This window comes from Athene noctua, chromosome 2 (assembly GCF_965140245.1).
Source record: "Athene noctua chromosome 2, bAthNoc1.hap1.1, whole genome shotgun sequence".
NCBI classification, from domain to species: Eukaryota; Metazoa; Chordata; class Aves; order Strigiformes; family Strigidae; genus Athene; species Athene noctua.
In genome coordinates, this window is record NC_134038.1 from 55,977,574 (window position 1) to 55,996,479 (window position 18,906).

An 18,906-nucleotide genomic window follows, 5' to 3' on the forward strand; every position below is an offset into this window, starting at 1 on the left:
GCAGACCACTGCTTCAGCATCACAACTGTATGGTCCAGGAGCTAGACTGAAAGTTACACTCTTTCTTTTCTTCTCTAGGAAAGAGTACAGAAAACGTTGTCATGTGTTTTACTATAGTTTTTCAAAACAGGTGTCATTTCAAGTCCTTTAAGAGGTACTGCATGTTAACTTGTCAAAAGAAAGTATACCTAATTGTTACCTTCTGTATATATTACTGCAATACGTACATCTGTTTCCCACCCTCCCAATATGTCCTTGCTAGTCTCCATTTCAAGTAAATGGAGAAAAAAAAAATACCTCTCCCACATCTCTCTTCTGCAGCATCTGCTTTCATTGCCAACCACAATGATTGAATGCTTTTACACATTTAATAAGGGGGTTTTGTGCACTCCTGGGTGGTAGCTATAAAAATAAATTAAGTGAATCCTATGATATAAGCTCTATAAAAGAGGTGTTCAGTTGCGTTTTTGTTTTTCTCAGGAGGCTTATTCCACTACCAGAATATATTTTGAATTTTTAATTCTTATTTTAAGCATGTGAGAAGAAGGTTGCTTTTGATAGTTATTTGTAGGTCAAAGTTTTATGTCGAGATGTTTTCAGGCAGTTTATGAAAGAGGCTTCTGCATTTTGAAGCATGGTTTTGTCATGTATTTGTGATATCCAAGATACAAAACATATGGAGAATCTGCCTTTTATTTACTCATTTTTATAGTGGTTTTGACTTCAGTCCAGAATTTTGTCAGGTTGAGTCCGCTCCAAAACACATGTACATCACCTGTCTCCCTTTTGCAACCGGTATGCCCAATGTGATCTTTTTAGTAAGCTCTATACATTTGTAGATTAAATATATCTTATAAATTGAACTTCTAGTTGTTCTTGAAAAGTCATTCCAAAGTACTTATCATATGGACATTTTTTTTCTTAAAATACTTTCTTTCAAAAAAAAGTTGTCATAATATTTATTATACTTTTAAAGCAAATTCCCTGATCTGAAACTTGATTTAAGTATTAAATTAATAATTAAAAAAATAAAATGGTGTATATGTACAAAAAAGAAATTAAAACTAAAAAAAAAAAAAAAAGAAAAAAAGAAAAACCACACAAACCACCAAAAACCCCACAACCACTAAAATTTATCCATAGCAGCTATTTGTACAAGGAACGTCTCTTTTAGTATTAACTTGTGTTAGACTGGAAGACCAACTAGTAGTTTTAACATTCAGCATGATATCCTTTCCTATTACTGAAGCATAAAATCCAAATGACTTTTGCATATATGCTTGTTTTAATAACACCTTTCAAAACAGAGTTTCCTAAACACATTTCTGCATAATCCTATACTTTCTTTAGTGGATTGAATACTCGACTATTTCTTTTAGTAGATGTGCTCTAATTAATGACAACTGCAGCAGGGATATAATTTGTCTATGTAGGTGCGCATGTGCACTTGCCCATATAATCCATGCCATACATTAAGAAAAGCTATCCCTAATATTGCAAAATCAAACACTGATATTAAAAAATGCTAGAAATAAGTTTGCTGACAGAACATTAATGTGCACCCATTTTCCCATGGGCCTCATAAATATTTATTGGTATAAAAATGACACAAATATATGGATATTATTTGCTTACACAATATGGGTGATGTTTATTTTGAAAGCCCTTATGCAGTGTCTTGTCTTTTATCCTTGCTGAGTGGTATCTATGTCTTGGTATCTAAAGGGAATTTAAATGTACGTTTTGAGAGGAATCTTCCTTTTTTTCAGGGCTGTTCACTGGAGTCCAGGAACCCAAATTTTGAATTATTCTCAGTATCCATTAGGCAATTGTAATTTTTTAGAAAACATTTTATTTGCCTAAATGTGAGCAGGTTACTAGGGGATGTTAGAACTGACAGATACGTCTTCCATAAAATGCAACTTCGCAACAATGTCCCATGTCACCAAAACTGAAACGTTCTTGGAGACATGTTGATTCAGTTTCTGTCAGATGAGTGGAGGGAGAACAGAAAGAACAATTGTAAATGTTTTATGAACATGCAGTGAGCTTTTGATGTCTCATAAATAACACTTTAAATGTTTTTCCAAAATGATCTTTTTCTGTATGCTGTCATCACTTGCAATACTGCTGGTATTTGGTCTGTGAATTCAGAACTCTCTAGCATTCTCATACCACCTTTTCCATGTATCATAGAACAATTCTGTATCATTTGCCATCTGTTGTTCTCCCTTATAGCCAGAATTAATATCTGGGCTTTATTTAGTTGCAAAATACATACTTTTACCTCATCATCTTTGATCTGGCTCGTGAGATTTTTTTCTAGGTAATTTTTCCATCCTCTGGCTTTTTGAAAACTCTTTCTGAGCACAGGTACAATTGGAGAAGTTCTTCAGTTGTAAAATTGTTTCCTCTTACTCTTCTCCCTCACCCCTGTGCATATGCAGACTTGACAAAATGTAGATACTGTTTTAAATTAGATCGACTTTGTGCAGCACATGGTTTTTCAGACTCCCTGACCAGTAATCTAGATTACAGTATTATTTTACAGCTCTGAACACTTGCCCCTAGTATAAATCGAAAACTTGGTATATTTTGAGAGAAAATAAATGTTCTATTTTAAAACAGACTACCCACTGTTGAAAGCTCACTTGTAAAGCCTGGATAAGCATTTTTGTTGTGTGAATGTCACTGCAGATACATGGCAGTTCTGTGTGCACTTCGGAGGCATACAGAGAAGAGTTTCCTTTGCTAGATATCTCTCAGATAGCGTGTCTGGAAAGTCATTTTACCATATAATGCTGTAACACCTTTGAAAGGGGGGGCAGGTAAAGCGTCTTTTTGCTGACAATCTACACACAAAGATAATCTAAGCAGACCATTATGTCCAGTTTCTAATACATTTGTTAAGCTATCCATTTATGTAGCTGTAGTTAGTTTACTTGAAGCTTTATTGGCTCAACCATTTACTGATTTGTGTTAGACAATTTTTGTCATCACCTTATCTTTAATAAAATTATACAGCTGACCAGACCTGTCATACTGGTTTAGAGACATTATTTGAATTTTCCTATGTTTAAAAGTTATCCACTAATTCCCACTTTTGCTTTCTCTGTTAGCCAGTTTATAATAGAGAATGACTTTTTATTTTCCACTTTGACTTCTTGCTGCCTCATCATCTTGAGCAGTAACCCTTGGGGATGAAAGCTGACTCATTCAGTCTAATCGAGTTTAATAATTGCAGTTTGTCACAGTTTTCAGTTATTCCGGTTTTCATTTGCCTTGGTATGTTCTCCAGGTGATGTGCTTGATCCATTGCTGTTGGGTGCGGGGATGTTCACAAGGATGGGAAAGAATATGGGTGGCTGAGGAATGGTATATTCTTGGTTTAGGCAGAGGCTCTTTTTTTAGACAAAGAAAAGATCCATTGCCTGATAGGAGATTAATCTTTTACTGCATTATCAAAGCCCCCCGATATGACATGTGGTCTAGACACCCAGTTTTCAGATCAGATAGCAAAATATTTATTTTTATTTCCAAGAACAGCTACATTGTACTGAGAGTTAATCAACATAAACATATTTCCAGTGTGAAACTGAAAATACAGAAACAACAGAATTTAGAATACTTTTAAAATGAGATAAAGGAGAATATTAATGAAATGTGGTATTCGGTAACCTCATCTTCTGGGTTCACCTGTTCTGCAACAGAATTCATAGTACTATGGCAGACCAGAAACCATAAGGTTTTGCTGTAAAGAAAATAATGTATTTTATCCCAAAGCAGGGCCCTTGTATCAGTTCTAGTATGTACACATGTGCCTTGCCAATGCTAGCACTGATACTCAGTTTTACCAGTTTTGTTTTACAAGTTTTGGCACTTGTACATTTGGCAGCAAATTTTTGATTGAAAGTACATATTGATCTGAGATTTCTGCAGTATATAAGACCAACAAAAATTAAATAATTGTCGACTATAACTTGGAAGTTTCTTCTATGTTAGTTTTTGTCACTTAAGTGGTTTTTGTCTTGTCTTATCCTATTTTTTGATAAGGTATTCTTTGAGAGGACTTAATAACAGATGTTGTAGTTATAGTCAGTAACAGAATAGTTTGAATAAAACTTTATTCACATTAGGCACAATATAGTATATTCTTTATCCTATTTACTTTAATTGGTTGCTTTCATTTTAAATTATATTCCTCATTTAAGCTCATAAATTTTTCAAGATCTAAAGTAATTTAACAAAATAAAAAAAGAAATATGCAAAACGCACATTTGGTCAATGGCATAGTTATACTGAACTGGATTCATGATGGTAAAATGGATGATTGCAGTTGAAAAAAACATAGACTGTACTACATCTTGTGCATTTGTCAATCCATTCCTCTTAGGAATCCAAAAATATCTATAAAATGCAGCATAAGCCAAAGAATCTTAATGGAATATGTATCTCCTGTTTTACTTATAAATATTTCAGTCAGAATTCATCCTTAAAAATACAGTTTGGGTATCCAAACTGTAATGCCAGTGTAACAGGTAGGGAAATTGCTTTGCTTGATTAAACAATATATCAGACAATTTGTATTTTGGTTGTTACAATATGCATTTTGACTGTTATTATAAATTCTAATAGCAAAATCGGGCAGAATTTCTCAAGTGTGTTAGTTGTTTATAAACAACCACCTCTTCTGTTGGTGGCTCATGTTTCAAAACAGTGCAACAATGAGAGACACTAAAGACCACTGATAATTTTTCCAATTTTACCAGCCCTTGTTGATATCATATATGGATAACTTGTTATGAAGTGGAAACCTTGTACAGTAAGAGCATCATGACTAGAAAACAGGTGAAGCGCTGCAGAAGGCGGCGGGAGGGCAAATGTAGGGTTTTGTCAAATGTCATGACCCATTTCTAAAGAACTTAATATTATTTGTAATACAGTCAGATATGAGGGTTGGAACTTTAAGGAGCAGGCATAAGCCATTAGGACTGTCAATGATTTGATTTACAGTAATCGTTACTTGGCTAATTCGACTAAGCTTTTTTTTTTTTTTTTTTCCAGTAAGATGTTCTGTGTTATTCTTAGTTCAGTCAATGCATTCAGTCAATGCACAATTTGCCTTTACTTCCAACATCTATATATGCCATGTGTGCTATTTTGATCGACAAAAGAATTCCCAAAAAGTCATGGCTGTGAAAGCCTTTTTCTTATCCTTAGTGGCTGGCTCTAGAAAGAAACATGGTTTGGCATATGTGCTCTTAGAGATCTTATGTATGCTGGTCAGTTCTCTGGATTAGGTGGCTGTACAGTTTGATTACTCATGTTAATACTTGCTACGGTTTGATTATTAGGTATGGGTTCAAATGACTTAGGAATGGAAGGAGTTCAGAAGTTCCTTTTGAACTCTTCCTATAGCAGGTGTGAAGATTAGATTAGAGGGAGTTATAGTAAATTCAAAGGTTTGAGAGATGTAAATGTCAAAGAAAAATGAAAAAGAAATCCTGACAGTGATTTAGCTATAGACTAGCAAAAGAAATGAAGAAAACCAAGCAGTGAGAAATGGCCCTGTGTTGACAGACAAATAGTCTACACAAGTAGAACTGTCGTTCTCTTTATCCACATCTTCCTAACTTAGTGTGAAGACTATTCTGGGTTTGAGCAAGAAAACACTGTAAACTTTTCTATGTCGTCTTATTGCTAGAGATACATATGATATAATGAGGTTTGGGCACTTTGTACATTCATTAGTCCCGTGTTTTAATTGTAAACCCTGATTTATGCCATGTTTTATTTGGGTATGGTTTTTTTTTTTCCAAGCTTGACTACGTTGCATAACTTGATATTTAAATTTATGTTCTAGTATCATTTTATTGTGGTTTAAACTCTGCTGGCAGCCAAGCACCACGCAGCTGTTTGCTCGCCCTCCCCCACCCAAGGGATGGGAGAGAGAAATGGGGGGGTAAAGTTAAGGAGTTGCATAGCTTGAGATAAAACCAGTTTAATAATTGAAATAAAATAATAGTAGTAATAATAATAGAAAATACGAACTGGTAGTGCACAACGTGATTGTTCACCACCTGCCGACCATGTCCAGCCTGTTCCTGACTAGCGATCCCAAAACTGCAATCCCAGAAGTGAGAGCCCTCCATTCCCAGCAGACCCTCCTCTATATGTGATCATGATGTTATACGGTATCTGCGGTACCTTTGCAAGGAAACTACCATTTGCTTTACCTGTGGCTTGTGTTTTTTTCAACTTTTTATAAAAAAGCACAAATAGGTCTTTGCTTTTTTATAAAAAGTTGAAAACAGTGGATGTTTTGCTTTTGTGTCTGAAACTTGTGTCATATTTTATGAAGTTTGGAGAAATATTTATGCGAGTACTAGAACAAACGTGCAAATGTCTGCTTCATTTTCTAAGCATTTCTACTGGGAATGTTGCAGGTGTTCTTTGAGATACTTTATACAAATCTCTTGTATATCTGCATTTGTTTAACTTCAGAAAAGAGATAATTTGTATCTGTTGTTATTATTGAGGTGAAATATTAAGAGTTTGGAGTTGCAAGTTCTTTAATGGATTTTCTGTTCCCACTGGATTATCTGATGAATCTTGTGCACTTCAGATTGTACAGAAGGATGCAGTGTCTAGAGGTGCCAATTTCCCTGGTAAACCTAGAGTTAACAAAGACTTCCTATAGAAAGATATTTTAAAATGGAAAACCATATAGGATGACCTGTATCTAAGGGCATGGCAAACATGATATAGAGACCAATGGCAGTGTAAGAGAACAAAAAATGAAATTATTTGACTGCATCTAAAAATTTCTGTTAAAGATTATATGCTTGCAAAATGCTTGTCATGAATCTTAAATACATGCTGGGACTGACTGTTAGGAAGGCTGGGCTTCAGTTAGGTGAAGCTTGTCAGGCATAATGAAATCTTGTCTTTTATTCTGCTTTTTGATAAGGTATTCTCTAATGCCATTTATAATGTACTAGGAAAATTTAGATTTTTAAAGCTGTTTCCTATTTTAATACATCTTGGCAAGGCTAAGCCTGCTGTGCCTATGGACAGATAGCAAACATGATGAATAGCCCTAAAGTTTAGTTTTGTTTGAACAGCTGCAGAATTTACTTAAATATGGACTGAAATATCCGTGACTAGGGTTATGTTTGTTTTCCCGAATAGGAAAGATGTCATTCTTCACTGGAGTGAAACATCAAACATCAAAGAAAACAGAATTTTGTAACCCCATGTTAATCTCCTGTTAGAAGTAAATAGTGTAAAAAAGCTGGAAAAGTTTCCTCTCTACCAAAGGGAAAAAGCAAAGCTTTTTCTGGTTTTGTTGTGAATAATGTTAGATTCAATTCTTCTAAATTCATGATGTACGATTTTTCCTTGCCCCACTTGGGATAGTGTGAGCTTTTATAGCATGTTGTTATATTCTAAATAACTTAGACAAGAATGGGAAAAAGAGAGGAAACAATACTGTTTTATTTCAGAGTGTGAGGCTGCGCATAGATTGGCTTTTTGAGATAGATATGCTATATTGTACCAGAGGCACTGATCCCACGAACATCCAGGCTGGTAGCTGTTTGTCGCATACCGGGGAGCATCTAGCCCTTCCCTTACTTGCAAACCAAGATACAGGAATGGGAGCTGATGTTCCCATGCTTACAGTTTTCTTCAAAAATCTAGGTTCTCAGGAATGGAAAAGTTTGCTTTTCCTGAAGAATGCCAATCAGTCAGTTTTTCAATTGTTCCTGCTTTTTATTTTGCTGTTTTGTTTTTGATACCTGATGATTGTGTCATGAGAGAAAATTTGTCTGTGGTTCTAAATCTGCTCTTTTACCTTGGAGATTTTGTTTTCATTACAAGGTTTTATGCCTCCTCAGAAAGTGGTGTTTAATAAATATATAATCATTTGTATTAAAAGATATTTAAAAATTACACAGCCTGCATTGAACCATGTTGCAGTTGTTAGGATTAAAGATTCATAATCTGTTATCTGCATGCCTTGTTTAATTTTTATCTTTCTGTTTATTTTACAGGATGCTGTACTTTCGATGAGCCTCTCAGTTCCTGTGGCTATAGTCAGTCAGACGATGATGATCTTAACTGGGATCAGGTGAACGCACCAATAAAGCCCTCCTCAAGTCAAGGGATGCCATCTGGTTGGTCTTTTATTTTGCTTTGTTTCTCTTTGACAGACTATGGTTGGAATGCTGCTTTGTCTAAATCTCTTTGTTAATTGCAATACTCAGGTCTTCCCAGTGATTTTTGGGAGGGATATCTTGCAAACCAAAGGTTTTTTTTTTCATTGTGTGGGGAACATAAAGGTTAGAAGGTAAGAATAAGAACTTGGTGTCATCACAGAAGGCAGAAAGGAAACAGAATGATGGCATGAAAATTAATATAAAGTACTATGAGAAGCAGGCACAACTACTCAGGAAGACTCGAAGGAAGAGGAAATAGTAGGAGATAAAGGCTATCTTAGGTATTCTCATGGAGAGATTAATCAAAATCTGTTCTGAAAAGAAATGGAGAGTGAAAGAGTTGAGAGAAACAGGAAAGGAGAGGTATCCCAAAGCAAAGGGCCTCAACGACATTATGCATGTTGTGTTTAAAAGACAGCTGTGATACTGTTATTTAATGTACTTTGTGCAATGAATGCAGCTGGACCTAAGACCATAGCAACAGCCCCTTGCATTCTACTGAACTATTAATTTCCTCTGGTAATACAGTGATTCCTTTACAATTTCACTCCCACAAATATATACAATCCAAGCATTGGTTTTAAACTATTCAATAGCCTAAAATTTATCAATTATTATTTTTTAATGTATTTATCTAAGCATATTAAGAGTTCCCGCATGTAGTGATCTCCATCTCCTGAGGGATGATTGCCTGCAGCCCAGCTCAGCATTTGCTTTGGCTTTTAAAGAGTGAGCCTTCTGTGACTATTGTCACCTAGAAGTAGCCAAAACATAAAAACACTGGTTATAATATCATGGGACTTCATCTGCTTTAGCCTCATAGTTTAGTATAAATATATCCAGAACACTTAAAAGTATTGTAGATTAATGTCCTGGTGTTTCACATCCATTTCAGTTAGTTCTTTAAGGCACCCATAATGCATTTTGGCATTTGTGTAAAATCTCTTTAATAGTTGTCCTTTTCAAGAAAACATTCCTCTCTTATTTTTGGATAAGACAATTAGGAGATAAACAGTGTGAATCTTCAGAAGTGACTGTATAAACAAAATCTGAAAGTATGCACTCATCAGTAGGAGACTGATAAATGCACTAATGTACGATATGCAGCAATCAGCCCTAGATATCTTCACTTGTAAAAATGTTCTCAGCAGTCTTCACTATAGATTTCCCAATGTTGCCATGTGTTGTGGACACCAGTATATCCAAGGTTGATGGTTGAACTGAAGTGCCTTCTCCTTCAGTGCTTTTTTTCCTCTGACAAAGGTAGGACTCCCAACCTCAAGATGAATGTTCAGTTTGCCTGAGTTCCAGCACTTGGATCGTCCTGCTAGATTGAGTTTATCAGCTCAAATAAAGGAGGTTCTTGCGAATTCCTTTTTAAACTGGCTCTTGTCCAGTTGTCTTGGCACACACTGCTAAAATTTTTCTGGGCTATTTCATTAGTGCTTAATGCTGTTTCTCAAGTTGGAGGTACACACATAGTTTATCAGTCATCTTGGCTTGCAGTACAAGCTATACATTCTTTTTCTCAATCACGCCACTGGAAATTCTTTTCTATTCCAAATTTCATTCATTACTCTCCCCACTTGGATTTTGTGAAAGCGATTGTCAGTATGTGTTGTTCAGTCTTCTTGGCAGATAGAAGAGGTTCAAATCTATGTACTTTTCTGTGACGACCATAGGCTTGAGGATTTTTTAGTTTGTTTTGTTTTCCCAGGGGCAAGAGTCCAGTCAAGGGACTGGTATTTTTATGGAGGGAAAATGCTATGTATGTCATCTGATAAATAAAGTTACATGTAAATGGTTTCTTATTTGTCTTCCTGCCTTTTTAACAGAAGACTAAAATAATGTTCTGATGATCAAACAAAAAGGTATTAAATTTGGTAATAAATTATATTTATAGTTTAGGGAGTTTTATTTCTGTCCATAGAGGAAGTGAAATATGCCTTGGGAGTCTTGGGTCAGAAGATGAACGAGTTAGTCTGAAGGGGGTTGTGGATACTGGTGCCTTAAAAGGTCAAAAACCCCTTTGAGAGGGAAAGAAATGCTCATTTTTTGCAAATGAGAAGCAGTGTGTCTAAGGGCACGATTCAGTCAAGTGGTATCTAATTTTTCCTCATAATTTCATCTAGACAGTTTTTTCCTGTTCTTGTTCAAACCATCATCTTAATGATTTTAATTAGTTTTCAGTTAGCCTTAGCCAGAGAGTTATGTGATACACTTATAAAATGATTTCAAGTAGTTTGTCAGCAGTTTCTGAGCTACATATTTTAGAAAAAATAACTTTGAATGATAATGAATAGAACATCTTAGATTAATGGTTTGTGGGGAATTCTTGGCTTTAAAGCAAAAGGCTTTATGGAACAATGTTGCAATACTAGACTGAAACAAGAACTCTCAGTTCAGTAGTCCCTTGTCAGTAGAAAAAAATTATGCACATAACATTCTTAATTTCAGGCAATATGCTCCAGTGAGTGGGTTGATGTCAATATGTAATATTTTGTATAATTTGGTGGCAGCCAGGGGGAGGCACAGTAGTTATGGAATTTGATTTATTTAATCCACATGAGTTTGTTGAGAGCCAAAATATTTATCTGAAACCAGGACATTCAGATATGTTGTAGATGAAAATTGGTAAGCTGTATCAAATATGATGATAAAAAATTTCTAAAAATGTTTTTTACAGTTGACTTTAATCCTTGTTGGATTGTTTACTGTAGTAGAGAAATAGAAGTTATTGCTACTAAAGTAAGTAGGGTGATAGCACTCTAATTTTCTTGATAAATATAAGCATGGCCTTTAATGAGTCAGTACTAATCTGAAACCTCCTTAAACGGACCCAAAAAGCAATGACATGTATATACTTCTGACTATATTTGTATGGGTTAAATGAGTGGTTAATCCACTGCTCTTCTGTTTCAAGTGTCTTGGGAGTCAGAAGGAGTAAATGCTGTAGGAAGAGTGGCTCTTCCCTTTTCTCAGCCTTTGTCTTTATCCTTGTTTTTCTGTTCCAATAATGTATGTTTATAATAGTGTTCAAAACTTTAATTATGGAAACAGTCATTATTAATGCCATCTTGCATTGTCCTATAGAACAGTTACAGCAGTTTGATATTAATGTGTTTATATACTACACATTTACAGTTACAGCTAACTGTAAACCCTCTAGCTGTAGTCCAATAAAGATGTCTTCAGAAAAATATGCCCAAACAGTAGATTACTCTAGAGGCAAGGTGTTGGCAGGGGGGATGCAGGGGTGACTACAGGAGCATATTCTGTGATAAGGGACCAAGGGGCTGCCCCATGATTGACTCATCCAGTTCCAGCTGCCCCCAGTGGACCCACCACAGGGCACAGTTGAGCCCTTTAGTGACGCTGGTGGCACCTTTATGGTAGCATGTTTAAGAAAGGGTAAAAAATGCTGGGCAGCAGCTGTGAGTGAGAGGAGTAAGAAAAATGTGAGAGAGGCACCGGTGCACAGATTGCTCTGCAGCCCGTGGAGAAGACTGTGGTGGTGAGGCAGGCTGTCCCGTGCAGTCCATGCAGCTCCGTGCCAGAGCAGATATCCAATGCTGCAGCCTGTGGAGGACCCCATGCTGCAGCAGGTAGACATGCCCTGAAGGAAGCTACAGCCCCTGGAGAGCCCATACTGGAGCAGACTCCTGGCAGGAGCTGCAGCCCTATGCTAGTTTGAAAACAAACTAGTGGGAGACACCAAGTCAGAATAACAATTTAATAAGGAAAAAAAAACATAAAGGCAGATAACACTGGGTTAAACTGACAGAGTCAGGATACAACCTGTCACCCTGTTAATCAGGGTGGTGGTAGCAGTCTGGTAGAATGGTGGCTGCAGTCCCCCCGAAGCAGTGATCCCGTAGGGAAAAAAAAAAAAATAAAAATCTGCTCTTCCTCAGAAAAGTCCAGTGGTGGCTAAGTAGCTCCTGTCCTCTGGAAATCCAGTGGAAAAAAGAGCGTCTGTGGTATTCAGAATCTCAGGTTATATCCAGGATGAAATGCTGGTTTTCTCCCTCTGGGTGGAGCATCTCACAATGGGATAATGAGTCATGCTGCCTGGCATTGATGGGCCATTAGCAGAAAGATAGTCTGGAGGGGGGGGGGGGGAAGCAAGGAAACACTGCCCCACCTGATTTCGACAGCTCATGAGGATGGTAATAGAATACACTGCAACCCAGGACAAGCCCATGGAGAGAAGGCCATGTGTGAGCAGGTTTTCTGGCAGGACCTGCAGCCTGTGGGGTACCCACAGTGTAGTAGTACATTCCGGAAGGACTGTACCCCATGGAAAGGACTCATGCTGTAGTAGTTCCTGAACAACTGCAGCCTTCTGGAACAATCTCGGACCGTTGAAGCAGTTTGTGAAAGACTACCTACTGTGGGAGAGACCCCACACTGTAGCAGGGGAAAAGTATGAGGAGGAAGGAGCAGCAGAGGATGAAGTGTTATGGACTGACCACAACCCCTATTCCCCATTGCCCTGTGCCACTTGGGGGCGGAGGTAGAAGAGTTGAGAACAAAAGAATGAAGTTGAACATGGGAAGAAGGGGTAGGGTGGCAGGGAAAGGTGTGTTTAGTTTTGTCTTTGTTTCTCACTATCCTACTCTAGTTTTAATTGTCAATAGATCAAATTAACTTTCTCCAAGTTAAGTCTGGTTTGCCCATGACAGCAGCTAGTGAGTGATGTCCCTGTCTCTATCTGGACCTTCAAGATTATTCATTTCACTTTCTCCCCTTCAGCTATTGAGAAGGGGGAGTGAGAGAGCAGCTGGGTAGATGTCTTGGCAGCCAGACAAGGTCAACTCACCAGTAAAGACATTCCCAATCCAATTTATCACTTGGATGTGATTGATTTTTTTTCTAATGACACTTTTGATCAGTGTGGACAGTAGCACTATTGATGACATGTTCAGTTTTGTCTTTCGTTTAGATAATACCAAATTTAGAACATAATAATTTGTGCCAAATTCTTGCAGATTTTTGCCTCTCTGGTACCTACAATCCACTTCTTTGCATTTGGAGTGTGGTTGCAAAGATCCTTTTCCAAACCAGCTGCTTTGACTTTTTAAAAATTTCATCTACAGAAGGGGAAAACTTCTGTTTTAGTACAGTAGGGGAAGCATCAAATATGAGCTATTTATCTCGATTTTTTTTTTTTGACTGTTACCTCCTTAGTTATCTTATATTAACATAAGTGTCGTTATAGCAGTTTTGCTTTCTGCTACACCATTATATCAGTCTTCATCTAAATTTTCAGGGAGAGATCTTTATGCTTTACTTCACATTACCTTACTGGTGGAAGGTGCTCCCTCTAAACACACATGTGACCACCTCATTGTTTTGAAACTTTCTTTTGTCACTGTGTCTATTAAACAAAAGTGTGCCTAAATCCCTTTGCACTGTTCTATTAATTTCTGTTTCTTTACCTCGTTTGTTTTTTCTTTTTTTTAAAATTCATTTTGTGTTTATCCAGCAGTTCTTGTTTAGTGCTCCGGGGTTCCATGATCATGCAAATAAACATAAACAGTCTTCTGAAGCTTTTCTTCCAGCATTTCTAATCTGATTTTTTTGGTTGCTCTCCAAAATCTTGATTTCTTTCTCTGGCCTATGCCTGCTCTACTCTCACTCCATAGTCCTATTTATGCTCATGTCCCATCCAACTAACTCATTGTGTCCTGTCAGCATTTTGGTGTTGTAGAGTTCCTAGAGTGCTCTGGTACTTCACATTAAAACTCAGAACCATTGCTATTCTGACATATTTATAGGAAGGAGTGCAGACTGAGTGTGTGAGACTGCAGTGGCAAAGCCATCTCTGACACATGACAGTTTATCCTAGAACTGAATAACATAAGAACCAAGAGCAACAAGAGGCGTTGGTTGGATTAAAGGTGGTGGTGGGGTACAAACTGTAGAATGAATATATTTAAGTATGTATAAATGGACATATACACATGTATGTATGGATGCGAGCTAATTAAGAATAACTGACAGACTGAAGAGAATGTAGGGTCAGCTCTGAAATGGTGAGTTAGATAAGATCAGTAGTCTGAGGAATGAGTAGGGTAAGATTTGAACTCAGATGAGTGAACAAAACAACCAACCAAACAAGACACAGAAAAGTATGCAAACTTCAAATCAAAACAGAATTTTTGAGACGTGAGTGCATTGTGTTAGTTTACATACTGCTACAGTGGGTCGTCACTGACGGTGATGCAATTAGAATTTTACACATTACTGTAAGAAATGCAAATATTTTCAATAGTCTGCTCTATTTGTCATTTGCTAGATATCATTTCTGTTCATGTCCATGTATTTTGTTACAAAACACTGTGTTCAGTTTTATAAAATCTTTCTACAGTGTTTTACAGTTCCAGTTGATTTCTAAAGGACAGTAGCATCATTTTTCTTCAATGCGATGGTTGGTTTGATATTATTGAAGGAATGTCAGCGCATTTGCAGTGAGTCACTGGCATCAACCTTTCATTCATTTTAGAATAGTTCAAAACCAATTATAAATCAAATCTTCACAGGCTGCCATTCAGTGCATTGAAAGGATGTTTTCAGCAGTGAAGACTTCTGCGTTTAATGCAGTGCTGGTCAAAGCCAGGATGAAGGATTCTGTTTGTGCTATTTGAGGTGGTAATATATTATTTTCATGGCTATATGTGATTTTTTGAATGGTCTGCTATGGTTATCTAGTGTTGCTTAATGTTCAGCAGTGTCTATGCTGTGTCTGCAGAAAATGCATATAATGCTTATATTAATTATTGTTTAAAATGGCCTTTTGATACCTAGTTAGCAGACATGCATAGCTAGCAGGTATTCCATAAACCAAGATAGTGATTTAAAGGAGTTTTAATATTATAGAATGTGAAGTAGTTTATGTGAAAGATGTATGTTATTGTTCAATTATTGTATAGAAGAGTTGCGATCCATTTTTAAAAGATAAAGTGATCAGTTGGCAAGCCTCTGTTAAAGCCAACTGCAGTGTCTTACCATGTAAAGTTATACTACTTTGATTTTCCATTGTGATAAGTATTTTATCATTAAGTATATTTTAGTACTGCATTATGTTTGTGTTCTGTGTTAGCAGGGATGCTTTTCTTCTGCTTACTTTCATACAGAAGGTAATTAAATGTGTTTCTTATTTGGTGGTGTTTCTCCCAGAGTACTTTAAGTAGCTGCATTTTTTAATTAATTCCAGTTTTATCCAGAGATAACGTAAGGTACAATCAAGGTGGGAGTTGCACCTTATTCACTGTGTTCAAGTACTTTTTTTTTGTAGAATTTTCTAGACCTTGAACATGAGGATTTTATTTGGCATTTTATAGCACATCAGGTAATAGCTGCAGGCATTAAGGACATGCCTCTTTTGCAAGCAGCTCCAGCTCGTGTTGACACATTCAAGCCAGTTTCCAATTAACTGCGTAAGCTAATATCAGTTGCTGCTAATATGGAGCAACATATGGAGGTCAGCCTGAGCAAACCACCTGAGTACAGACCCAGCGAGCTTTGTGCTTCCATGGCTACAGTGCAAGCACTAAAGGGGTTAGCTACGTTAAAAACATACCTAAAGACTTAGTGAGTAGTGCGCATAACAGATTTGTTCAACAACCAAAATAATGCTGTCAGCTATGTCTGAGGTGTTCCTAGCTGTGATAACTTACAGGAGTCTTACAGTCATTTTTGTAACTTCTCACCTAACTTGCAGATTTCAGCGCCTGTCACAAATGCAGGGTTTATTACGAATATTGAGCACCCAGTGTTCTTGCAGAGGGAAGTAAAAGGTTAATCAACATCAGAATCTCTGATTCTGAATCACTGACGGGCAATGTTCCTAGCTTGCCTAATAGGCCAACTAGACAAGTTGTTTGAATCTATTTTGCCTACACATCTAATAGCTTTCAGACAAAATGGTGGGGTCAATATGCTAATGGCTTATTATATCTTTTATTGTAGATGTTCTCTATGTATGACTAATACTTTGTTCTATAAAAGAAAAAAAGTATTTTGAATATAAATAGTGTGGTTCATGAGGTAATGCACAACATAGATGACCAACTTTTAAAATTTCATTTGAAACAATGGGCTTTCTTTAGTATTTATAATTGTAACATACCAAGAGGATAACTGTTGTCCTATTTTCTTATGCAGTCCTCTGCAAAATCTCAGAGCATACTGCAACTCATGGAAGTGAGTGGGAGACGCTATGTTAGAATCCACCAGTAGTTGATAAAGAGTTGTTAAAGATGTTTGACTGGGAAATGATATGCTAAATTAGTACTTTTTTAATGTTTGAGTAACTCTTCCATAGAAGTCAGATCGAGGCTATATGAAAGGTCTGGGAATTCACTTTCATTAAACCAGAGTATTCTCTAAGCAACCTGGAAGGTAAAAGTTGACTGCTGAGGGTGTTTCTGTATAACACCATGTAGTGCCACACAGTCCTAAGCAAGCCCTCTAGCCTAACTCATTTACTTTGCTGTGATTACATGTTCCTCCTGAGGTTGTATATAAGCTGCCATAATATATGCTGAGAAGCAGCTAACGTAATAAGGTAGATGCTGGAGCTGGGTTTGAAATGGATTTCTTGACAACAAAAATGTTTAGGATTACAAAATTTTAAACATTGGAAACGCAGTCTCCCTCATAACTTTCACCCATAGTACCAGACACTATCCTGATGGTTAAATGCATCAGAATCTCATCTCAGATTTCCCTGCTAAATGTAGAAGTATACTGAATAACTGGGCTTCTGTTAGTGTGTTTTGTTTTCCCTTCCTGGAGTGTTCGTGAGGAATTTCTTCAGATGAGGTAGGAGTATCCCAACAGGAGAGAGGGAGAGTGCTTCATGTTGTAAAGCCAGTAAATAATGTTTAAAGTATTTTATCAGGGTCTCAGGACAGCCACCTATATCTTCTGGTGAGCTGGCATTTTTCAGCTAGAATATTGGTCTGGAAAAGAAAAATTCAGTTACTTCTGGTGAAAGCTCTTGGTTCAGAAAAGACAACAGAGAATGTAAATTTTCTTTCCTGAGAATATGCCTAAGACATGTAAATGTACCTTAGGAAACTTTAATCTAGGTAGTTTGGGACCTGATGGTAATATAAATGAAGTAGCACGTGCTTTAGCGTAGAGTCCCCTATGTACTCACTCAGTGCTGAAGGCTATGTTACTGTACCTTCCCTGCTGTGGGTATCTTACTGAAACCATCGAAGTTTCTGCTCCAGTTTCAGCAGACTTGTATTAAGTAGCAGTACAATTTTGGGGCTTGTTTGCCTGCCTGTTTTCTTCTGTTGGAGAATGAGAATACTTAGCCAATTCGAGAAAAGCTGTGACCAGTAAAAACCCTGTGAGGACTGTGAATAAACAGAGTCTGAAGATGTTCCTCTAGGAGCTGCACTCACTGCATTGCAAGATCAGGAAGAAGGGTAATAATCAGAGTATTCCTAAATAAGCCTTTTCTTGTTTAGTAATTAATCTACTGGAAAAAAAGCCCCTTAATTTCTTGCAGGGCTTTTATTTCAGTCTCACGCTTATCCCATTAGATTCCTTCTCATCCATCTTGCCCTTTAGAAAGTAATAAAGGTGGATCAAAACCTTTCCTTGCATCTACAGGCTTTAAAGTGTGTAACGTGACTGCCTCCATTTCAGGGGCTAAGTCAGTTATTTCCTGAGTTAGAAGTTTATCTTTTAAGACCGTTCTTCTATATGATCAGATCATAGTCACAGTTAAAATGCTAGTGAACTGGAGATGGACTCCATCACTCCTCATCAGAAGCGCAAATATTATGATTCCTCAGAGAATCATTTTCTTGGCATGTTATTTTAAGGCTTTTGCTGAAATTAAAGAGGGAATTCTTGTCTCAATTAGATTTATGGGAGATTTTTTCATCCCTTCTTAAAGCACTTAATTTGTTGGCAGGCATTGATGAATGATAGTATGTTGTTAGCAGCTTGAGCTGTGACCGTAGAACAAGCAGCCAAAGAGTCATTGATTTGAGTGATTTGAGGTAGAGGTCATTAAATGCTGCATCAGAAAGCTACTTGGCAAACATGTCATTCACAGAGTACTTATTCTTTGGGTTGAATTTGAAATTACTCCGAAATAAAGGCAATGATAAAGAAAGCTTCTTCCTCATCCGTGTTAAAACCAGGCCCATTTTCCGACCAAACTAATATTTTTATCAGAGTTTAAGAACAATTTATTTTTAGCATCTTCCTTTGTCATGTTCCTTTTAGCAGAGGAATGTGTTGTTAAAATTACTTCATTAACCTTAACGAAGTCTTGGAGGAAATACTCTATGTAAAACTTTAAAATCTGATACACAGTAGAAGTGTACTGGAAAATCTCTAGAATTTTGCAGAGGTGAAGTTTCTTCACTTAGTGTGTAGGCATAAACAACATTTTTTCAATGAAAATAGTTGGTTCATCCAAAAGCAGAACATTTAGGAGACTATGTATAGCCACCTCAAACTTCTGCTCGCAGTGTGACTTCAAGCATCTCCAGATTTCTATGCTTTTTGGATTTCTACTCCCAAGTTGAGGACAGTCGTGTGGCAGTATGTCCAGTGCCAGATGTGGCTTCAGAGCTATGTTAGTACACAAGCAAACTGTATGGATTTTATTTTGTATTGTATTTAAGTCCTCTTGTATTTGAAGCAATTGGAT

General features: G+C 36.9%; 1 protein-coding gene across 10 annotated transcripts in view; it reads left to right on the top strand.

Moving 5' to 3' along the window:
• PTPRM (protein tyrosine phosphatase receptor type M) overlaps positions 1-18,906 on the top strand; it is a 500,090-nt gene that overhangs the window by 104,057 nt on the left and 377,127 nt on the right. For all 10 annotated transcript variants that reach the window (XM_074899184.1, XM_074899185.1, XM_074899190.1 and 7 more), the window contains exon 2: positions 8,055-8,177. In XM_074899184.1, coding sequence (XP_074755285.1) covers positions 8,055-8,177 — 123 coding nt within the window. The remainder of the gene's footprint in view (positions 1-8,054; positions 8,178-18,906) is intronic.